At 40.2% G+C, this 22,870-nt stretch overlaps 2 protein-coding genes across 8 annotated transcripts in view; one reads left to right on the top strand and one right to left on the bottom strand.

Moving 5' to 3' along the window:
* Positions 1–17,467, bottom strand: part of usp45 (ubiquitin specific peptidase 45) — a 36,429-nt gene extending 18,962 nt beyond the window's left edge. For 5 of the 7 annotated variants that reach the window (XM_025005274.2, XM_025005270.2, XM_025005275.2 and 2 more), the window contains exons 1-8: positions 17,149–17,465; positions 16,302–16,412; positions 14,874–15,043; positions 14,074–14,174; positions 13,640–13,740; positions 4,036–4,187; positions 2,570–2,665; positions 2,050–2,180 (exon numbers count right to left, since the gene is read on the bottom strand). In XM_025005274.2, the coding sequence (XP_024861042.1) occupies positions 2,050–2,180; positions 2,570–2,665; positions 4,036–4,187; positions 13,640–13,740; positions 14,074–14,174; positions 14,874–15,043; positions 16,302–16,404 (854 nt within the window). In that variant the 5' untranslated portion in view covers positions 16,405–16,412; positions 17,149–17,465. Of the gene's footprint in view, positions 1–2,049; positions 2,181–2,569; positions 2,666–4,035; positions 4,188–13,639; positions 13,741–14,073; positions 14,175–14,873; positions 15,044–16,301; positions 16,413–17,148 lie in introns of all 7 variants that reach the window. The other 2 variants (XM_025005271.2, XM_025005272.2) reach the window with 2 other exon arrangements.
* Positions 17,468–18,019: 552 nt separating this feature from the next.
* Positions 18,020–22,812, top strand: tstd3 (thiosulfate sulfurtransferase like domain containing 3). The gene is made up of 4 exons (XM_017413248.3): positions 18,020–18,314; positions 18,393–18,560; positions 18,884–19,043; positions 20,964–22,812. The coding sequence occupies exons 1-4, from the start codon at positions 18,173–18,175 to the stop codon at positions 21,040–21,042; spliced, it is 549 nt and encodes a 182-aa protein (XP_017268737.1). The 5' UTR covers positions 18,020–18,172; the 3' UTR covers positions 21,043–22,812.
* Positions 22,813–22,870: the final 58 nt, after the last annotated feature.

The following is a 22,870-nucleotide window of genomic DNA, read 5'->3' as shown; positions in this document are numbered from 1 at the left end:
TTGCCCTGTTTGAAATCAGACATACGGGTGCATTAAGGTGTGGGCGACGCTTGATGTTTGAACGTACAATTGCCTGCGTGTGTGTTGCAGACCGAGATGGTGCCAGGTGAGGTGGCAGGCCACATACGCACACTCGCAACATAAAAGCACACACAGCAGCCTGTCTGATGACAGCTAGGTACCAGAATAACCGTCAAAGCTGCACCAGAGAAATACGCAGTCATCCAACATTTAATGCCCTGTTTACCCACCTGCACTACTAAACAGTGCAAGACCCCCCCACCCCCACCCCCCGCATCGTACACATAAAGAGGGTGGACCCAACCAGCAGTGCACCATGCTCCATCAAAAAGTCAGCCAACCAGATAGTCACACTGTCCATAAAAGGGAACACCACTGTTCAGATCACACAATATTAAGCTGTGTGGTTTTTTCCTGTCACACACCCTGTTAGACCTAGATCTGGATCAAATACGACACAGGCAGAGCAGCGCTGGGGCAAGCAGCTGAAGAACATTTAGCTGCTGAGTGGTTTGTGAAAAGCACTGTGCAGGAACCAGGTGTTGTCCGGGTCTGGCTGGTTGAAAATTATTCACTAGCACAGAAATGAAATTTGGAAAAAAAAAAATAGAATATGTTCAACTTATCGCAACAACAGAACCAAAGTCTGACAGAATAAATGTATTTAAAGTTCATTAACACTGAGCTGATAAAAACTTAAATTAAATTTAATTAGCATGTGAAATGTTTATTTCACATAGTGGACAATATTGTTCAAAATTAGCATGATTTTGGTTTTCTTTGTAGGTTTTCTTAATATTCTCACTAGGGATAAGCCAAATAAGCTCAAAATTAAATAACTATATCTCAAGGAAACTTGCAGTAACAATATTTTTAAAATTATAGCAAAAAATACACAAACAAATAAACATTTTACCTGTGATTCTATCTTTTGTGTTGTAGCTTTTATTAGTGCAAACAAATGAGTATTTTTCATCAGGACAGTGTGACTTTATTGCCACACTTTATTTGCAGTAAGGGGTTGCTGGTGAATACAAGCATTAAAGTTATGTTTTTTGTTGACGTCTTCAGTAAAATAGAAGTGTCCAACAAATTATTTAATAAATACTGAAACAATTTAAAGTTTCAACTCTTAAAGAGTCTGAAAATTATTATTATTATTATTATTGAAATCAAACTCACATTTTAAATAGAACTGTAAACAAAGAGCAACAGACTAAATTGCCCCTGGATAGGCATCTAAAACTTGGCCAAGCAGTATGTGACAGCAACAATAATGTTTTTTTTTTTTTTATAAACCTCTTATCATTCAAAGTTATTCCAGTGATTAATGAATCGGTGGTTTTGGCAGTATTTTTTAACCTTCAAACCAGCAGCTGCTTGTGTTTCCACCTGGCGTGTCTTTTCTCTTCAAATGGTGACAGTTTTTTTTTTTGCTTGTACCTTTAGTGGCAACAGTATTTTTGCACATTTTAAAAGATACTGTGTTTTTAGTTGGAGGTCTGTCCTCTTGTAGTAAAATAACCTCCATATTTTAGAAGTTGCTTCTATAGCCAACACGCCGCTCTAACCTTACTGGGTCCACTCGTTATCGGTCCGTTTGACCCAGACTTGACAACAAACAAAATTCTGGTCTTGGAACAGGAACATCCTTGTTCTGTTTGTATCAGCCCTATGGTCGAGGTGATGCTCTTGCTGTTGGATCTGAGTGGGGCGTCTAATGAATGCAGTGGTTAACACGCAGGTTAAAATGGTGTGCAAACTGTTCTTCAATCGCTGGTTACTATGTCCGTCAGAGTGGAAATGATGTGGAGCCTCTCTTGATGTGTTCTTGTGACATCAAATCATTTATACTGTGATAGCACATGCTTATGATAAGGCCTGAATTTCTATAATGATATGGCACAGCATACACCTTGCACAGCACAGCAGAGATCTGAATAGATTAATACTTTTAATTCTCACTCATCAGAAAAAGAAAAGGCGATGGCTGGTCTGTAGTGAGAAATAGAAAGGGTTAGATCTTACTTCTGGCAGAGTTGGTTGAAGAGGATTTTCGGATTAACGGGGCCTTTTCCCGGCTCCTTCATGCTCTGCAGGAAGTGAATCATCGCTGAAGTTAGGGGCTCCGGACTGGGCAGTGTAACCATCAGGAGACTCTGGAATATGAAGAAACGGATTCAAAGTAAGTATGGGTCCCAAAGTTAAGAGACAGATATTTGTGGCATTAATAGAATGCTTAATATAAAGCAGAATAATATTTTAAGCATCAACAAGTTATAGAAAAACAAGTTATCTTTTTAAAGCCTTGTGTACTACAAGGTCAGAAGACCATGTATCTGAAAATGTTGAAGATTTGACCTTTTAAAGTGTGACTTACATTAACCTTTTCATACATACAAAATTTCCTGAAGATTTTTTTTTTTTTAGTTTTTATTCTAAATTTTTCTTTACTCTAACAAAAAGAGCAACTGTTCACAATGTATATATTTGCCTTATCGTTGGTTTAATTTACAAAAATAGAAGCAGAAACTGCAGCATACTGTACCAAATTAGTCTCAACAGGTGGACAGATCTTCAGCTTGTACCCTTTCTCCTTCATTTCCTGGATCAGGTCAATGAGCATGTGTGTCTGCGACAGGTTCTGTGCAGGAAAGACAGATTTTGAGGCTGGTTGATTAATTTCTGATACAATTCATTTGATAACTTATTGGCACTTGTACTGATCAGTCACAGAAACAATGTTTTACCAGCTGAATACAATGTGTAAGGTTGATTAAATATTCAGATTAATGGGAGACCAGCAGTAACTGTGTGAACAATCAAACATAGCACTTAAAATCGTGATATTTTAAAATCATAAAACTAATTGCGACTTTGCTTGTGGCAATTTAAAACGCTCCATTATAACACTTGTGTGAACCGCTGTGTCCATTTTAATGGGATTTGGAAACTTCTGGTGAGCTCATTATGCTGAAAGAGGCTTTAAAAATTATCTATGATCTCTGAGTTTCCAGCAAAAAGAAGAATCCTTGGCACAGAGTTGGTCTGAAACAATCATTGTGCCTTCATGTTACAGAAGAACCTTTTCCTTTCCCTTCAAGAGTTTTGTTTTGTTACATTCTGCCAATAAAGACTGTTGCTATGGAAAGCACACAATGATGCTGGCATTGTGAATGCAGACACAGCTCATCCTCTGACAATTATGTGTTTTCACCAAAAAGATTGCAATTTTCAAGGAGACAATACAAACAGACAGGGAGAGGGAGGGAGAAGCATGCAAAGCACGCTCACTCGAATTTCAATCAACGAGGAAGACCCTGAGGGTGATTAACAAAATGGCGGAAAAAAAAACAGCTTCATTGTTGAAGAGGCACGTCAGTTTGCAGTCACCATGACATGACCAGAGAAAGACGGAGGAGGCTCTATAGCTCTGTTGTGTTGTCAACATGCTCTGGACCAACTAAGAGCCTCTCGTGTTTATGCAGGTGAACGCGTCGAAGCCCGCGCTGCATTTAGCACCGCACTGAACATCCTACACAACACGACCCGTTTACACTCCGTTTTTGTAAGAACAGATTCTGATTTACTAAAGACCAGACTCGTAAAAGGAGGCACTTGATGAGTGTTTACATGATGTAAGGACATCATACATATTTGTGCTTGTGTCAAAATGGAAAATTCTTTTGATTCGTTAAGCAAACAGAGTTTCTGGAGATAAAGCTATAACGTGGAAGCAGGTTGTTTGAAGGGAGAACTCCACTTGAACATGTGATTGTGCTTCAGATTAATGACAGCAGATTTATATTGGTTAATTCAGGAACCTTACTCCATATGATATAGAGCCAAAGACAATAAAGCATACAATGTAAAAAATGCACACTTCCTTTCACAAAAAAAGACTAAAAACTCTAAATTCTTGTTTTCTGATCTCACATCACACCATCACTATTTTTTTGTGGAATGCAAACATTTTATGTCTGTAATTACTACAATAATGGTTTTAATACCGACCTGCATGACAGCATTGAAGAAGCAGGTGTTGCCGAGGTTGGTTATTCCTTTAACAGGGACCAGAGTGCTGTTAATGACTGGACTTTTTCCTCTGGATGGGTCGGAGTAATCGGACGCTTCTTCTCGCAGCTTGATGATCTTGGGTGAAACTGCTAGAAGTCACACAGATGAAAGCACACGCAATTATAGCAGGAGAGACAATGCAAGCCTGTGACTTTCAGACACATTATAGGGGTAAGGGTAATTGGGTTAAAATTAACAGAAGAATCCTGTCATAATCAGACTCGATTTTTTTCCTTTGAGGCTGCATTTTATGACTGAAGTCAAACTTGAAGCTGCAGTTGGGATGGTGGTCGGCCTGAGACTGACAGTCTGACCAGTCTGCTTCTTGTTAACCGAGATTGGGGGCAAAATACCGAAAGAAAGGACTTTGCCTTGAAATGAGACATGGGGCTGGGAGCTGGGTGCTGGCACGGCAGCTGGATGGAGAGCTGGGTCATTTGGGAAGGCAGATGACAGCTGTTTGAGTTTCTGCTGGTTAGTGGGGGGGGGGTTGGAGAAACTGCTCTCCAGAGCCAGCTGTTACTCCCGATGACCAATGAAAGCTAACCTTCAACAGAGACGGCGACACAGATGGTTAAAATCTAACAGAGCGTGAAATGGGAGAATAACTACAGTAGGTACTGGAGCTGTGGGAGCTGATCACATGCCAGCAGCTGACAAGAAAGTTCAAACTTTTACGACTCACTAACATGTGAGTGGCTGCTGATGGGCCAGTAAACTGCTTAGTGATTGGAAAAATAATGTGCGTTTTGCCACATAAGGATTCAGAAAAAGAAAATGCTGACATGCAGCGCAAACAAGATGTTTCCCAGGTGTATTTATTCTCACGTGGTTGGCTCGCAAATATGACAAAGGAGTTCCATTTGAATAAAAATATATATAAACTGAACAGCATGAAAATATAAATACTTCATTGAGATTGCAATGCATCTTGCAAAATTTTAAGCAACATTGTGAACAGTGACACTATTCTGCTCATTACCATTCTGCCAGTCAAATACAAATTAAAGTTATTATCAGGAAGTCAATGAATTCATATCTAAATTCTCATGTAGAGATTGTAAGATGAAACAAGTACATTTCAAAAAGTTTTTTTTCTTATTAGTTTATTAGCTAGAGATGGGAAGAAATTGGTGTTCCACCTGATCAGCAAGAGGTTTGCTCTGCTGTTAGTGAATTTATTTTCATTTTTAATTTTGCAGTTGCGTGATTACTTTTGAGCTTTTAATCAGGCGAATCCAATGAAGACTGATCAACACATAAAAGCAAACAGCTTCCACATCTTTTACATGAAACAGTTTAAATGTCATTTATTTCTAATCCCAACTCTGAGCATTAAACCCTGGTTAAACAAATAATAAAATAAAAGCTGAACAGCTTTCTGAGGGATCAAGACTGATTAGTAATGGACAACCATGTTCTGCCTATAATCCAATCATTTGTCATTATTTGCCACAGCAGAGTGTGACAAATACGTCTTCTGGTTTGATCAACAATTACAACTTCAGAGAGCCAGAAAAAGGGGATTTTTGTTGCAAGATATACTGACATTCACAATATATTTTGAGTGTTTTTTTTAAATTTACATCTGAAACCTAATTTCTTCAGCAGTCCCTCAGTCTTACCTGAAGCCTTGACTACATCAATATGGAGGACATCAATATGAAGGCATTATCACTGCATACGCGCTGTAATTAAATAATTTAAAGAAATCGCATGACTCTTTAACGTATGATTAGAAATTTTGTGTCAAAAGAAGACAAATATAAGTTCATTTAAAAAAGAAATCCTGTAGACTTGCGATGACTGTTATGAACACTATGAAAGATTTCAATCAACCTTCCGATGCATAGAAAATAAAACTAGAGATTACTCTATTGTGAGGGGATAACAAAAGAGAAAAGTCAGCACAAAAAGGCAGATTCTTGCGGAGACTTATATTAGCACTTTAAGAACTGCAGGCTGTCGAGAAATCAAAGAAACGTTGAGAAACACAAGAGGAGTTTAGTCCATAAACACTTCACCCATACATGTCAGTCAAGACGGGAGTCTTGCAGCAAGGTCAAAAGCCTGGCCTGCTTCCATGCAAACTGAAAAGAAAATCAATTCAACCATAAACCGTCGTAAGAACCTGCATCTTTACTCCAACACTTCCCTTCAACACACAAATGGCCTTGTGTCCACACACCGTCAATTTATAGACCCACTTCTTGAGCACAACACCTTCATTACAAAAAAAAAAGCAACTATTCAACACACAGCAATGGGGAAGCCCACTGCTGGCCACAAAGAAGAAGAAGCAATTCTTCTTCGAGCCAAAGACATTAACACTTGTGTCCCGGCCACAGTAACCAGAAAGTAAACCTTGGAGTTTTTAGTCATTTTCTGGCGACTTATATTTTATGCTAAATTAAATTTTGCTATAAAAAAGGTCTTTAAAAAAAAGCTTTCTTTGACAAATATAGAAAAAAAATTGCACCTAACAAACAAAACATCGACAGTCGAACAATAAAAAAATTGCTTTAGTTTTGAATCAGTTTTACAGAAGACAGTTCAGTGATGATGACGAATGATGTGGACGTCCTTTAACTTGTTTTGGAGTTAAAGATGGTGTCTCACTTGGCTGCGACTGCTGGAGAGTGGTTGGCGACTACAACTTCCAGGAAAATTGTGAGAAAAACATGACCAGCAAGTTGTGTGGCCGTGTTTTGGACAACTAGTCTCAGACAATCACAGCCTTATTTTTTGTCCACAACTTGCAAAACTGTATTCTAGTCTTTTCACATTATTGTGTCCACCCACATGGTATCCACCTTCAACTTTGTACCAACCTTGGAAGATGCCCACAACAACTCTGCGGCTGTTTTGAGAGAAAAGCTGTCACACAAATCTTTTTAACACGCTCAAAACTTAAGCGACATGGCTGAGTGCCTTTGCCACTCACACGAGGAATATGAGAATCCGTTTGCCAACTAGTCTCAGCCCAGCAAAACTCTACCTTCAGGGGTAGGAGATGATCAGGGCGAGGTTCAGCTTGTCAAGCAGACATGCTGTGGAGGGACTCTGTCCAGTGGCGGTTAATGCATCTGGCCCTCTGTGCTGGCAACATCTGGAGGCCTATTTTCACCGTCAATATGCAGCCATAAGGGATCTCCCATATGTCAGCACACACAAATGCATGGCAAACAAGTGGAGATGGAGAAGCGCTGCATCCCCAATAAGGAATATCAGAGCATTGCGGGATTTGGTGTGAAATTGGAAAGGTGTGAATTAATTTATGTTCACGCAAGTGTGAGGAAAGGAATGGAAAGGTGTGTAAATGAATTAAAAAAACAAAAACAAAAAACAAATGCTAAAATAAATTCTCCGACAATACAATTGGAGTTTAGAAGCTGTGACTGGCACTTGAGCCAAGAAACAGTGCAGAGGAATGAGGAAAACAAACAGGGATGCCGATGGACACGCTCTACATCTGGGACCGCCACTCAAGGTAAACAATGTTCAGGGAGCCATCTGGTTGAGACTGGAGGGGGGGAGGGGGGCAGAAGAGGGCAGCGTGGGGAAGTAGAGGGTGGAGGGGAGGGTTGTAATGAGCACAAGCATATGGAAAAGCAGATTTTTCCTGTCCCTGCAGCAGTCAGCGAAGGCAAATGTCAGCATGCGCTGCATCCACGCTTGAGTGTGCTGCACTCGGCACCACCACCTGGCCCTCCTTGCTCAGCCACCGAGTGTGGGCAGCAGTGACACTGTGGAGCCTTTCCCCGGGGAAGAAGGAAAGCACTGAGGTGCCCGAGCTCGTTCACGTGGCTGCATGTGCACCAACGCTTCCTGCGCTCACAGCTCGTTTTCACACAGAGGTATGCAGAGAAAGAAGGAACTTATTAAGGAACTTTACAGGTGTGCACGGATAATGACACGCAAACTTTGCTGCAGTTTCTACAAATTGTAGACCGTTTGTAATCCACGTGCAGTAAAGTCCTAACATTGTCTTCGGACTAGACTCCATGTAGAACAATTCTACCTCATGGAACAAATTATATTCATAGTTGTTTCAAACAAACATCTGCTACTTTGTGCACCAGCCACAGTGGCATTTTCTGCCCGACAACCATTTGTTGAGGAAAAAATTTAAACGATCTAATCAGAAACAACAACATGGGTCTGCAGGAAGATATTTTTTCCAGCAGACTTTTTGCAGCTTCTTTAATGTGCTTCACAGTTGGCTTGAGAGGCTGTCAAATTGTACAGCCAGTTGGCTTCATCCATGTTCACTCTCAGCGCAGCAGAGTGGAGGGCCAAGGCCAGCTCACTTCATGCAGAGCAGCCAGTCAAGAGGAAGGCCAGGCAACACCAAATGTCTTATTCAGTCACTAATTTGTTGTGACTGCAGGGCATAAAAAGCTTGCTTTCTTGCCATCTGAGGCCAAGAGAAACCACTGACATGTAACTTACAGACACGCACACACAGAAGCAGACAGCTTTCGCTACCCACTATCTGGCCTACTTTTATGGTGGTAATAAAGACAGAATTACTCTTGATTACTTCTATAAAAGCACCACCAGGGGACAAGCATCTAGCTACTGAGTTGGCAAAGCAAATCTGACAGCGACTAAAGACTGCCGTTTCCAAAGTTAACAACCAGGGCGAGCGGAACCAGGTAAAGAGACGTACTGCACATTATTCCTTCGCCTTGAGCAGGTTGTCATAGTCTCAGATAAAGGGGCAGTAACTGAGGAAACCAAACACAAAACTAAATCATTAAAGACCTAGCATTTCTTGCAGGAATGCATATTGCATTGTGTAGTGCTCAGAGTATGTGTTGTGACTCTCAGCTACTACCACACCAAATTTTAGCTCCATATCGGTAAATCTGACAAAAGGTAGAACCATTTTTGTTTAGGCTAATGTCAATTAGCTGCGGCAGGCGTCTTAAATTGGGTTGACTCCAAAAGTTAATCAGTAGTAGATGTACATCCTATGATTATTTTTAAGGAGGTTAATTAAAGTCTATCTAGTGGTGCATGAGATATTTCACTGTCAGACCAAGTTGACTCCTTTATTAGAAACAGAACTTGTGCGGTCAGAGTTTGTAGTATGTGCTGGGAGTGACTCTCAGATACACAGCTAAGGTTGCTTAGCTGTGGTGGCCATTTTAAATTGGGTTGACTCCGAAAATGAAACAAACAGCTACGCTACAAACAAAATATCAAAACCTCGTTATTATTATACTACACCCCTGTGCACACGTGGGTTTACCCGGGTACTCTGGTTTCCTCCCACAGACCAAAAACATGCATGTTAGGTTCATTGATGACTCTAAAATTGTCCCTAGGTGTGAGTGAGAGTGTGAATGGTTGGTTGTCTCGTTTGTCTCTATGTGGCCCTGCAATGGACTTGCGACCTGTCCGGGGTGTCCCCCGCCTCTCGCACAGTGACTGCTGGGGATAGGCACCAGCTCCCCGCGACCTGGAATGGAGAAGCGGGTAAAGAAAATGGATGGATTGATGGATAATACTACACTTTCCGCAAATGTGAACTAACAAATGAACGTTGCAATCCCTGAAATGAAGTTTTCCACCAATTCTTCAACTTTAATCTCTTGACTCGATTCTTTACCCCGTCACTATATATGAGCATGGACTTGTGCGTGTGGCATAGATGAGCACTTTATCACCTTAGGAACAGTATGTGCTTTTTCATAATGACATTACATTAATAACGAGATAAATACATATAAAAGTTGCACTGGAAGCTGAAAAATGTCAGGCGTGCTCCACATTGAATGTGACAACTGGATAATTTTTCAGTGTATATATATTTTGTGTAACAATTCTGCACAAAGACAAGTTATAGTTCTTTATTCAAAATATATACAACCATTTAGTAAACCTAACTGGGTCTGAATCTTGTTAAACTGTGTGAAAATTATGCTTTACTTACAGACAGGAGTAGGGGTAGGCTTTGTGGGGGACTTCCCACACATCCACCACAATTACTTTTTTAACTTTTCACTTTGGACTAATTCAGAAGGGAACCAAGAGAACATGCATACCCAAACTGAATGCTAGGACTTAATTACAACTGAGCACTGGTGGCCAAATTGTAGGATGTTATTTGATAATATTCTCGGATTTTACCAGAGCTGTAGAATTATGTAAAATAAAAGAAGAATAGGGGAAAAAAACACAAAGCTGGAATAATAATATGCATAGTCATGCACCACAATTATAGAAATAACAGTAACAACTTAAAACAAGAATGAATAGTTGTATTTCAATGCGAAACAAGCTGCGATGTCCTTTCAGCACCATCATTTTAATTTACTCAACAAAGCTTCCCCAGCTGTGTAACAAGCTGGAGCCTGGCTCTCTGAGGTCAACTCGCTTTTTACTGGGACTCTAGCACTTGAGCTGAAGGCCTTGATGGTGAAAGAGAGCACAGTTAATCGACTTTCTTTCTTCCCGGAGGTATTGTTGCAAAAAAAAAAATATTATAAATTCTGTGTGTGTGTGTGTGTGTGTGTGTGTGTGTGTGTGTGTGTGTGTGTGTGTGTGGAGGGGGGGGATCCTTGCCGTGGCTCTTTTGTGATTGAGGTCTATAGGAAAAACACAACACAACAGCAGATTCTTAAGAAAACCTGGCCTTCACACGGAAATGCAATTTCACGAGCTCCTTAACAGCCAACAACTATTTACTTTGCTGCAACATTGGGTGGATGCTTCTGCACCTATCTGTCGACCGGTGTGCAACAACTGGCTGGCAGGAAAGGTGACGGGTGAATTAAAGAGGAAACATGTAGGGAAGATGTAGATCAGGGGTGTCCAACCCTCGTCCTTGAGGGCCACCATCCTGCAGGTTTTACTTGTTTCTCTGCTCCAACACACCTGGTTTGAATCAATGGGTGATTAACAGGCTTCTGCAGGACATGAAGAGGTGATTAAACCTCTGAATCAGGTGTGTTGGAGCAGAGAAACAAGGAAAACATGCAGGATAGTGGCCCTCGAGGACCAGGATTGGACACCCCTGATGTAGATGGTCTCCTCCCTCCTTGGTGGGTCAGTCCCCACAAACTACAGAGCTTCACCACAGATACAGAGATACCGCCTATTCAAGGATGCACCATGTTTAAATCTGTGCGAAGCTCGTAAAAAATACATTTCTAGGCACAGATTTATGAAGAAGCAATGAAAATTGTGAGCATATCTGGAAGAACAAGAAATCTGAGGAATAAAAATGGTGAAACTGTGTCAATTTGTTAACTAAATACATGAAGGTTTTTTAAAAATCACCCACCACCGAAGGCGAGAAGCGACAATGTTTCTGCCTTTATCTTTGCTCGTTTTTCTGTACTGTTAGCAAAATATCTCATGAACCAGGGAACAGACTTTAATGAAACTCTCAGAAAGTAATCATCGGATGAACATCTACAACCAACTCAAGACGGCTGCCACAGCCAAGTGATATTAGCAAAGACAAAATGGCTTTAACTCAACTCATTTTGGAGACATTGAGCTAAAATTTGGTGCGTTAGTAACAGAGAGTCATGCCAAATCCAAACTCCGAGCATTAATTAATCACACAAACACTGTTTTTAAACCTTACCACTAACTGGACTGAACTGTGTGTGTCTGTTAGCAAAATATCTTATGAACCACAGGACAAATTTCAGTGAAACTCTCAGAAAGGAATCACTGGAATAACACCTACAACCGAGTAACCTATGGAGCCAACCGGATTCAAAATGGCCGTCACAGCTAATCTACACTAATGGCTTTAACTCAGTTTTACAGATGTTAAACTAAATCTGCCGAGTCATCCTGAATATATATTCTGAGCGCCAACACACCTGCCAAGACTGCACAGTATTACTTCAGATAGCACTTAACCTTATTTATAAGATTTGACCCAAACAGCTATAACACCATCCCTTCTCAGCGTAAGATAGTTTTAGTTTAAACCTACAGCATGAAAGGTGGCAGGAGATATGCATTTCTTCAGGAAATGTTAGGCTTTTAATTTGTGTTCACTTCTTTTTTAATCAGAGGTTTTGTTTGTCCTAAAAACCGTCTCAGTGACTACAAAATTTCCAAAAATATATATCTTCCTAAAGAATCAGAACATTATGTTCATGAAACATACACAGCTTTAAAGTGAGCCCTGTCCAGTAAAAAGGAGAAGGTTATTTCTATTTGTAAAAGCTAAGTGTAACACACAGACTAGAAGAAAATGGTACATTTTTAAAAGTTATTTACAACCTTTTCTGTTATTCCTTCCTGTGCATACGTGTGTGTCCACTGAGACTTAGGGCACTCCAGCTGTTAGAATCCAGTCGATCTGACTTGTTGAGGACCCTGACTCCCACTAGTGCAGCACACAGGCCCAGAGGTGGTGAGACATACAGCAGCTCAACTTAGAACGCCACGGACAGAAACAGATAGCGATGGAAAGACAAAGAACGACGGAGCAGAGGCTGGACCTCACGCAGCTGCTCTTGTTCTTCAGGGAACCCAGGCGGGAAGCATCACTCAAGCGCCTAATTCCTCTAATATGTGCAGTCATGCGACGTACAAGGTGGGGGGTGAGGGCGGGGGAAATCGCTGCGGAGTCAGTCCTGCGATTCTCTAGCCTTGGCAAACATGGTGGGGGGGGGACCAGCTTGACTGGGCCTGGGCGACTGGCCTCTGGCCACTGGGCACCGGGCAGTGGGCTGCGCTCAGACAACCAGTGAGACCAAAAATGTCGATGCCCACCACTCTGATAAGCTGCGGTCTGTTAGGAGGACTCTCAGCATGCCAACAAAAAGCAGGAGAGGCACTGGGAGGAAAGAACAGAAGGTGTATGTAAATACATGAGAGGACGGGGGTGGGTGGGTGGGGGGGTATTTACATGGTTGACTGACTGAGTGCAGAGAACTCAGGTGGCCTGAATGAGGTGAAAAGGACATGATCTTGAACATGAGAAGTATGGCTACTGTGATACTAATCAGACGTGGTCGGTCAACTAAAATTTTTTAAATTCACAATTTCCATGTGAAGCAGAATAAACTAATTTGTAGTTCCTAATTTTATTTTATGATTTACTGAAAACATGAACTGAAGCTTCTGAAGATGAGGTGATTTCTGCCACAAGGGGGAGCAGGTGTTTTACATCCAAGCCCTGGAATGTGGGAGGTTAGCTTTTTATTTTTTTACATCTTAAGTCAACTCAACTGAATAACAACAGGAGATTTAGTTTACTCGTCTTGGACCTGTCACCCCCCCGTTAAAAGTGTGCAACATAACTCACTTGGTCTTGATTAATTTGTCTGGAATTATTTCAGCAAAAAAACAGGTCAAATTTAGTTTGATTGGCCAACATGTTAACATTAAATAGATTTGAATATGCAACATATTAACAAGCTAAGCTAAGAGGGAAACAATAGTGAATGTTAAACTGAGCAGACTACACCCCTGCTGAAACTGAGACTGTCTTAAGGTTGTATATTTTGGTTCACTGAAACTTAATTCAACATCAGAAGTCCATCATCTTATTCCATCTCACCTGACGTTGCCTTGACAGAGTGCTTCTGTAGAAAGTCGAGGGTCTGAGCCAAAGCCTTCTTGTTGCAGTGAGTTGAGAGCTCCTCATTACATTCAAAGCACCTGTTACATGAAGACATGAACACAGGTAGGAACAAGCAGGATTGTTAAAAAATGAGGGCCTAACAAACAATGAGAATCTAATTCTGAAATGTGTCATGGTTTAACTGCAAAAATTATTTGTCTGAAGCAGAAACAACCCAAGTAAAGGAGACTAAAACTAGGTACAGTTATTTCAATAAACAACAGAGGTAGTTAAGTTCAGAAAGACTCCAGGCTGCTACTGTTTAATCCAAAGCTCACAGAATCTCAACACGTCATTATAAAGGTTGGGAACAGAGGAACTCCGTGTCCCGTCTCCACAGCAGTTCACAGGTAACTCTCTGGGTGTCTCACCAGGCCTTCCATGTGCTCAGGCTGATGGTGATGCAGTGTGACTCTGGATGAAAAGCCTGGTGGTGCCTGACAGCGTGCTGGATCCCTGACTGGTTGCAGCCCTAAAACACAGTTTAGTCACACGTCTTCAGCTTAAAATATTCTTTCGCAGTCATGAAACAAACTGAGACTCAGTTAACACGGGTACCTGATAAAAGTCTGTGGCTTCATCTCACTTTAATAATGTCTTAAAAAACTGTGAGGATCTCTTTGAAAATTAGTTAAAAATAAAACTCATAATCTTTTAAGATTTAGAATCTCCCAACAACAACAAATCAAGAAATGTAAAAGATAGACGTATTTAGTATTTTTCTCTATTGCTGAATCAGCTATCGAGTTTTAACAACTTTGCAGTACATACATTTTTTTTTTTCAAAATTTATTCGCTCCATTTTGATTTTTCTCACTCCCTAATTTTACTTCATACACAATGGCAAAAAGTGAACAGCAAAGCAACCGTGTTATTCTTTTCCTTTAACAAAACAAGAAAACCAAACATTTGCTTAACTCTTTTGATCTTTTGTCACATTTACACTAAACATCTGCCACACAAAAAAAATAAATAGAAGGCCAAGTATAAGCACATTACAAAATTATACAGCATTGCTCACTGATCATGTCCTAACTCGTTATTCATGTCTAACACAGCATAAACATTTCATATAATCATTTTTATAAAACCATCAAAATGCAGCCCTAAACCCCAGTCCAAACTCTGTCATATTTGACCTGTTAACCAACAAAAAAGAAGCAAGTCTTACCTGAAAACCACACTTCAGGCACACGAGGACGTCAGAACATGCAGCTGGCTCTCCATCGATCATCGTCCTTTCCTTCAGGCACTCAGAACACATTAACCACACACTCGACAGGACGGACTTCTTCACCGAGCTCAGGTCCACGGCTTTATTCACATGCTGACATGTCAGTCCTGCATAACACAGTTAGTTCCACTCACTTTTACAAATCACAGATACACCGCTGGTTCAGATGTGTGAGAAATAATACAACCCGTGCACTTACAAAACCAGTGCAAATTTTTAAAAATGCAACACCCCTGTTCAGATGAAGGCTGTGCTGCTAAACACTGGGAGTTAATTGAATAAACTGCCATAAGACACTGAAATATATTTACAACAATGCACTTGCAAAAATATTCAGGTTGGGAATATTGCACACTTTATTTTATTTCAATTGTTGGGGGCCAAAGTTTAAAATTCAAAAAACAATCCTGGTTTCAAAATAATTTGATTTAGTCCAAAAGGGCACTGACTGCAGAATCTACTGACGGCCTGAATGCAAAGAAAATAGAAGCAAGCCTAAAATAAAATTTAAAACAATAAGGTTTATTTAGTTTTTACATTTCTAAATATTATAACAACATTTAATTACAACTTAGGCAAACATTAGCCACATATTTCTCAAAATCTTATCAGTTTTAAAGCAGAAAGAAATGTAATACTAATGTAAAATCCTATGAAACGACGCAATGAAAGCTTTGCATACAGGAGCATCCCATACATAAAAATGCATATGAGACCAAAAGGTGCGTAGTGCCCATGACCACTTTTTTTCTTTTCTTTTCTGAAAAGAAAGCCAAGGCTTTAACTAAAAGTTCCTTAATATATATCTGCGTTGTATGTAAAACTAAAAATCTTTTCCCAGTAAAGGTAATGCCGTCAAAGGGCTATTGTCCACATGACTACTTGCACAAATATTTACCCCATATAGCTTTGAAACACTGTTTAGGTTACTTTTACGGCATAAGTGGATATTTTAAAGTGATACTATCAAAATCCAAAGGGGTCAAACGGGTTACATCCAGCTGCTCGTTTTCCAGAGCACTGCAGAATCTAAAAAGTGACCAAACTCTGGCATTCACTAAAAACAGGAATGACAACATGTCTTCTGAATTTGATCCCTCTTTGTGTCAATTAAACAACCAACACTGGCCTATATCTTTAACAACTGCTCAGTATCAGCCAGGTAGTTATAAAACTATGGTTAATACATGTATGTTAATTACGATTAAACTCCATCAAGACTGACATACGAAATAAATCTAGTGTGGGCGCCTAGGTTAACCTGGAGGTTGAGGTTGTGGCAGTCAGGGGGAGGTGGTGCACGGAGGGATCCGGGTCAAGGTGATGCCTGGGTGGGCAAGCGGGTTCACGGCGGCTCTGACTTACCACTGACTTCATCTGATGACTCCTCATCTCGAGGTTTCCTTGGTTTATTAGTCCGCTTTGTCATTTCGGCGGCTTTCAAAGAAAAGGGATCTTTTAGCCGCATCTGGAGCTCTAAAAGGGAGGACATAAAACAAGCTAATGTTCTGCTTCTCCGGAGTAAAGTTGTCCCAACGTAACTTTATTTACACAGGAATAAAGTTATGCGTTTATATACGGTCATCCCAGTGAAGACACTTGCAGTTGAGGAGTTTATTCTACAAGTGAATTTACAGCAACAAACAGTTTAACCTGCATTTGCAAAAGGGCACAAGAGATTTATAATGAGGCAGTCATGTTGAGTTTAGGAGATGTTTACATTCACAACAAATAGCTATCAAGGAGTATCAGATACTCCCAGATATCTGATATCTGTGATCAGATATCAGATCAAAAGAAGTAATTGGAAATATCAACCGAAATAAACAAGAAAAATAAAGATGTTTTTTAAACAACATCTGAACATAACCTTCCCTAGAGCCGATATGTGTTTAGCGTCAGTTACCATAGTGATTTATTGACAGATACACACTGTTGACACTGAAAGCAGAATTTTGGCTCACATATCTTGGTAACCCTTCTCTCGCACTCGATCTAAGCAATTTAGGGCTGAATTTTGTAAAAGAAACAAGACAGTTTGATAAAACGGGATACGTGCCAAACCTGACGAACATGAACTGTCAAGAACATGCACAGTAAGTAGGAGGCCTAAAAAATCAGAGCAGTGCAGGTTTTGCACCAGGACCTTTTATGACTATATTTTCAATCTTTTTACACATCTACAGGAGGAACAACTGCAGTATGAACCTACCTCTTTTAACTCGCTCCTATGTTGTCTGTTTTAGCTGATGTAAGCCAACAGTGAGGTGTTAACTCTACCTGGCTAGCAAACGGGCTAGCTACATTAACATGTCGCAACAAATACGAACGTTAATATGAGTCTCATCACACAGAAAATGTCATATTAAGGCATCTCGTAATACCCAGTCACGTCAACCAAGAAATAGTTATCACAGCGGCTTTCCGTTTCAGCTTTTCAATGAAAGATTCGTCAAAACTGTCGGTAGCATTAAGTAGCTACAGAAGTCAACATGTGACGCACTACGGCAGCTCAGATGGGCCGAATGTCGCGTTCACTTCCCGTTGGAAACGTTATACTCAACTCGCCACGGCGTTACAGGTTCTGTTGTTAATCTTCTTTAACAGTTCATTTGGGGCAATACGTGAATAAATAATGGAGCAATCTTTTTGGTTTCAAGTTTTATAGGAAAACTATAAAAACAAATCACTGCCGAAGTATAACATATGTCAAAATTGCGACTGCAACTTGCAAATATCCTGAAATGTCTACTGTTGACGCAATGCTACGCATTAAATTAGATCGTGTATATTGTGATACTTCTGTCTGATTACAGAGAATGAGGAAAGCAGCGGGGACCCATTTTGATTTTGAGGTTCACAACCTACTTATTAATTTACATAAGTAGGCCTATGTTTTGAGGTACCTAAACGCATCATGATCACCTTCGCATCTTATCAATGGCAACAAATACTCATGAACTGAGTGTGTTTGTCATAACGATTTTGGTATTTTATTTAATTTAGTTAAATATGTCTTGTGTCATTCATGGTCTATCTTTAACATACTTGCGTCGAAGTTTGAGTATTTTTGGCCTTAAAGGAGTCCGTATTTCTGCGCAGGCGCAGACGGATTTAAGCAACACTACTAGTGAGGAGTTGCAGAAGCCTAAACTGTTTCCCCTCTGAGTAATGATTGATTTTTTGTCAAAGAGCTCATAACAAACAGTGTCACATTGGCTTGGGGTTGATCACACATGGCGCTCAGAAGGTGCTGGAGGTTCGTCGGGCTCGTCCCACGACTTCTGTGGTACAGTACCGCCCCGCCCGGGACCTCTCCCCCCGCAGGACGAGGCGCCGTGTCCGCCGGCTTCGTCAACCCTGACCAAGGTTACAAAAGTGAGTTTTACGGCAAGTGGCTCGCTGTTCGCGTTCCACGAGGCAGTCTGCAGTCTGAGCGTGTGGCTTGTGTTGTAGGCACGGGGCTGAAGCTCCGCGGGTTCAGCTCGCAGCCGCCGGCCACAGACGTGACTTACGATGAGCTGAAGAGGCTCCTGTCTGAGCAGAAAGCTGTAGTTATAGATGTCCGGGAGCCCTGGGAGCTCAGAGAGTACGGCTTCATCCCCGGCTCTATTAATGTGCCCTGTGAGTGTCCTCTCTGCTTTAGTTGTTCAAATCATATGGAAAGGTCACACCTGTTACACCATTAACTCCCACAGTAATGTCCACACACTAGACCTTTGCTGTTGCTGCTTCATAAACACTAAAATCCCCATTCACATTTTAGGAAAAAAGACCATGTCTCCGGTCTTTCTTGATGAATTATGCTCAGATGAGCCTGAACTTGTTACAATATCACTACAATGGTTGTGACGTCACTAACAACACTTTCACATGAATGTTTAGTTGTGTTTCTCAGATGCTATCTCGTTGCCCCTTGACCTGTCTGTGGCTCTGTCACTTCCCAGTGGGACAGATGGACACCGCTCTCCAGCTGGGTCCAGAGGAGTTCAGGGAGAGGTACGATGGAGACATGCCCCTGCAGACAGACAGCATTGTGTTCATTTGTCTGGCAGGGGTCAGGAGTAAAACTGCTCTCAACACAGCCGCCTCCTTGGGATATAAAGAGTGAGTGATGTCCTCATCATGAAATCTGACAATCCGGCGTTAATTGCAGCCATGTGAGCCTCTGTGCTAACCTGTGACTTGCTCAGGTTAATGATTTTTCAGTTGAAATTGAAGTTGCTTTCTAGTTTCACCTGAGATGGCATTTACAGTAGTCTGACGATCTTCAGACTTTTACCCTGTTGTTACTTAATGCCTTATCATGTGGTGCTCTTCAACTATACTTCTTTTTTTTTTCCATATGCAGCTGGAAGTGGCTAATGTTGATACATTGATTATTTAGTGTTTGTAAGCTCAAATATGAACAGAATGCCAAATTTAAAAAATCTTCAATGTAGAGATGGATGTAAAAAATATTCACCGTACTTGTCATTGACTGTTTTGTTATCTTCGAACCTGGAGTTTAAAAGGATTTTTGTTGTTGTCAGGGGTGGGGTTATCTCTCTTTTTTAAAAATAAGGTTTTATTGGTTTTAAGTTAACAAATAAACAATTCCCAATTAAAGGGAAACAGAAAAAAGTATCAATAATCGCAGTAAAACACTAAACAATACAATAGAGGGTTATAAGGGCGTCATCCTTGCATATTAAGATTGCGTGCTTATCTACATAAGTATTTATTTTTGAGTTCAGTGGGGCTGTGGTCGTGTAACGCTGGGGCTGTAGGTTTGAGCTCAAGAAGGGCATCCGGTGTAAAACAATTGCCAAATCACTCACTGTGGCGACCCCAGGAGAAGGGAGCAACTGAAAGAAAAACAACAATATTTACATTTGAGTCACGTCAGAGGAATAGAAAAATATTCAGCAAAAAGTCAATGCCTTCATGCAGTAAATCGATTTGATCATCTTCCCAATGATGTTTGAAGATGATGCTATACTTTTTAAGCATAGCACCTAAATCTGTTACAGAAAAAAAACCTTTAATATTTCTCTGTAGCATTGCATAACTGAGAGGGGGGGGGGGGGATTCTCCTGAATCCACTGGAACAGAGTGCATTGTGTTGCTAAAAGTAGAAGTTGACGAACTAAAGTCAACTGTGCAGTGGGTGAAGAAAGAAACACGACTGGATCTAGAACATAATAGTTCTGTCAAAGATTGAGCTAACATGGCCACATACCGTGGCAGAATGAGCAGCTCTTCTAATTTACACAACATAGCTGCTACTTTGAAGGTGAAAAAGGTTCTTTATTGTGAAACAAACAAAAAATAAGGCGAAAGGAACACAAATAAATAATAAAAATAAATAAAACAGTGCGTGCATTATTATACTCTGCTCCTCAAGTCAATGTTTGAGACCCGTGCTGGCAAAACGAATCACAATGAGGAACTTTTTATTATGGAGTTGTTGTTATTTTCAAATTCTCCATCTCAAAAACTTCAAAATGATACGTAGTTTGTTGAAATTTGGTGATTTATCACCTAGCGAGCTGGTTTAAAAAAACTCAATTTTTATTAAAGGGATTTCCCAGCACTACTGCATCTGTCGGAGAAAAATGGTCAGTTCCAAAGGAAGTTATAAGATGAAGGAATATTCCTTGGTAGATTAGGGAGATTAAATGCTATTTTAGTTACTGGACTCACTAGATGGTGTTTTTATGGACTCGTTTTTATGCAAATCTCAATTACAGCAGAAATCATTATTTTCACTGCAGCCTGTGGTCATTCAGACTCATTTTGCAGCACGAATAAATGTGTAGACCACAATTCAGTTTAATATTTTTTAGAGGTATTTAAAGCAGTTTTTATTTTTACTCATAAGTATTTTGTGTAGGTTCTTAACTGAAAATCTATTTGAAAAGTCAGGTTGTAAGGCGACAAAATAGGAAAATTATCAGAAGGGTGAATGTTTAGCAACCCACTGTAAATATTCAAGCAAGCGTTTATTAACTTCCTTCCATCTATTTTTCCCACCCTCTTTTTCAGCGTTCAGCACTATCCTGGTGGATGGTACGAGTGGGCGGAACGTGAACAACACAAGTTATCTAAGGGGTTTTGGAGCTGAAAGGAAGCGTGCAGACACGAGACAAATCAAAGGCAAACTTGTCCAACAGTGAGCACCTAAACAATCTCAGGGCATCAATTTTTTTATTAGCCTCAGGAACCCTGCTTTAGTGATGGATCACCTTTCAGTAAGTGGTCCCCCTCAGACGCATTCAGTGACCCCTTGTGCCAACTTTGTGGGAGTATTAGGGAAGTTTTCATCAGTGTGTTTTGATGTGCTTTATACAAGTACACTTTAGGAAGTTTATTGGAACTCCTGAATGAAAGGAAAAATCAGTTTCACTCAAATCTTTAAGTGGTTTTATTGTTAGACTGATTTTGTTGCACATTTAGAGAAATAAAAATACTTATTTAGGATCTAACACAAGGCTGGGCAATTCCAGTCCTCGAGGGCCACCATCCTGCATGTTTTACTTGTTTCTCTGCTCCAACACACCTGATTTGAATCAATGGCTGATTAACAGGCTTCTGCAGAACATGAAGAGGTGATTTAACCTCTGAATCAGATGTGTTGGAGCAGGGAAACATGTAAAACATGCAGGATAGTGGCCTTCCGGGACCACAGTTGCCTACCCCTGATGTAACATGTCAGTTCGGTTAAAAAATCTCAAGTCATCCCTCTTTTTTTTTTTCTTATTTTGCTGTTAAGGAGCCAGACTTTCCCGAAATCTTTTTAATAGTTTGTGAACAATGTTTTTTTTTTTAACTCTTAAATTTCTCTCATTTCTCAAGTTTGCGAGATTACAGGAAAGTTTACCTCATCGGAAGCAAAGAAATTAAAAACGTTTTTCTTTCTCACAGTACTGTAAGGTTAGTTGATAGGTTTTTCTGCTCAGAGAATATAATCATGACCGGTCCTCACAGGCACGGAAAAATAGACACAACATACTCACTTAAAAATAGTTCCCAAAGACCTTTCACCTTTTTAATTTCTGAATTGCCAAAGTCAATGTTTGTGTCTTTCACCTCAGATTTTTGTTTCCTGTTTGCAGCAGTTACCCAGTTTATTTTATTTTAACAGCGTAGCATGATGTAATCTGTTCCACAACCTGCAAACAGCACTGCATGGTCCGGTTTATCCTTTCCAAACCAGGTGATGGTAATAATGCACTTTTTATTACTTCATATTTGCTGCTTAACAGGATGGAAACCTACCTGAGGAAGAAGCCATGGCCATCAGAGGAATTAATCATCATAATTGTAAAAAATCAATGCAATAACAAGAGTCGGATTTCTGTAGATTTGGAGTTGCTGTTCCCTTGAACTAAAACCAGGGCTAAAATGTAGCACTTAGATCCTAACAAGAACTTGGATCTTTTCACTGTTGAAGAGTCAGAGGTTCCAGGTTTTGTTTAATTGGTCACCTGTCTGTATATTTAATGTGTGTGTGTGTGTGTGTGTTTACTTGTATGCGAGTGTGTGGTTTTATGAGTTGAGGTTTAAGTGTTTCAGCTTTAGCCGTCTGTGAATCCCAAAGAGTAAAATCAGAGGGCTCAACAAACATATTTGCAGGTGAATATTTCTGATTATCTGCCAGACTACTTGAAGCAACTTGCAGTTTATGTTTTTAACTCTTAAGATTTCTAAATAAGAGGATTGTTAAGTTGCCACTTTATACTAACAATAGAGACGTGCTAAAGAGTTTATTTTCAGAGGTCTTTGCAAAAACAAAAAAAAGTGTATAATTATTATCAAATAATCTACCACTGTGTGATATGGCTCAATTAAGCAGTTGATGTTTTGTAAATAAATAAAGCTAAATATTCACTTTAGCTGTTGTCAGTATGAGTTGCTAAATAAAATTATTGTGAAAAAAATACTTCCTGTCT

The sequence above is a fragment of the Kryptolebias marmoratus genome, linkage group LG16 (assembly GCF_001649575.2).
Source record: "Kryptolebias marmoratus isolate JLee-2015 linkage group LG16, ASM164957v2, whole genome shotgun sequence".
NCBI classification, from domain to species: Eukaryota; Metazoa; Chordata; class Actinopteri; order Cyprinodontiformes; family Rivulidae; genus Kryptolebias; species Kryptolebias marmoratus.
The sequence above is the reverse complement of the archived record's forward strand: the minus strand, read 5'-3'. Positions and strand labels throughout refer to the sequence as shown.

Excerpts from the sequence above, each read along its gene's own strand:
- tstd3 (XM_017413248.3), top strand. The coding sequence starts at position 18,173 with ATGGCGCTCAGAAGGTGCTGGAGGTTCGTCGGGCTCGTCCCACGACTT. Across the intron at positions 18,315-18,392 it reads CCCTGACCAAGGTTACAAAA|GCACGGGGCTGAAGCTCCGC; the intron begins GTGAGTTTTACG and ends CTTGTGTTGTAG. Across the intron at positions 19,044-20,963 it reads GCCTCCTTGGGATATAAAGA|CGTTCAGCACTATCCTGGTG; the intron begins GTGAGTGATGTC and ends CCTCTTTTTCAG.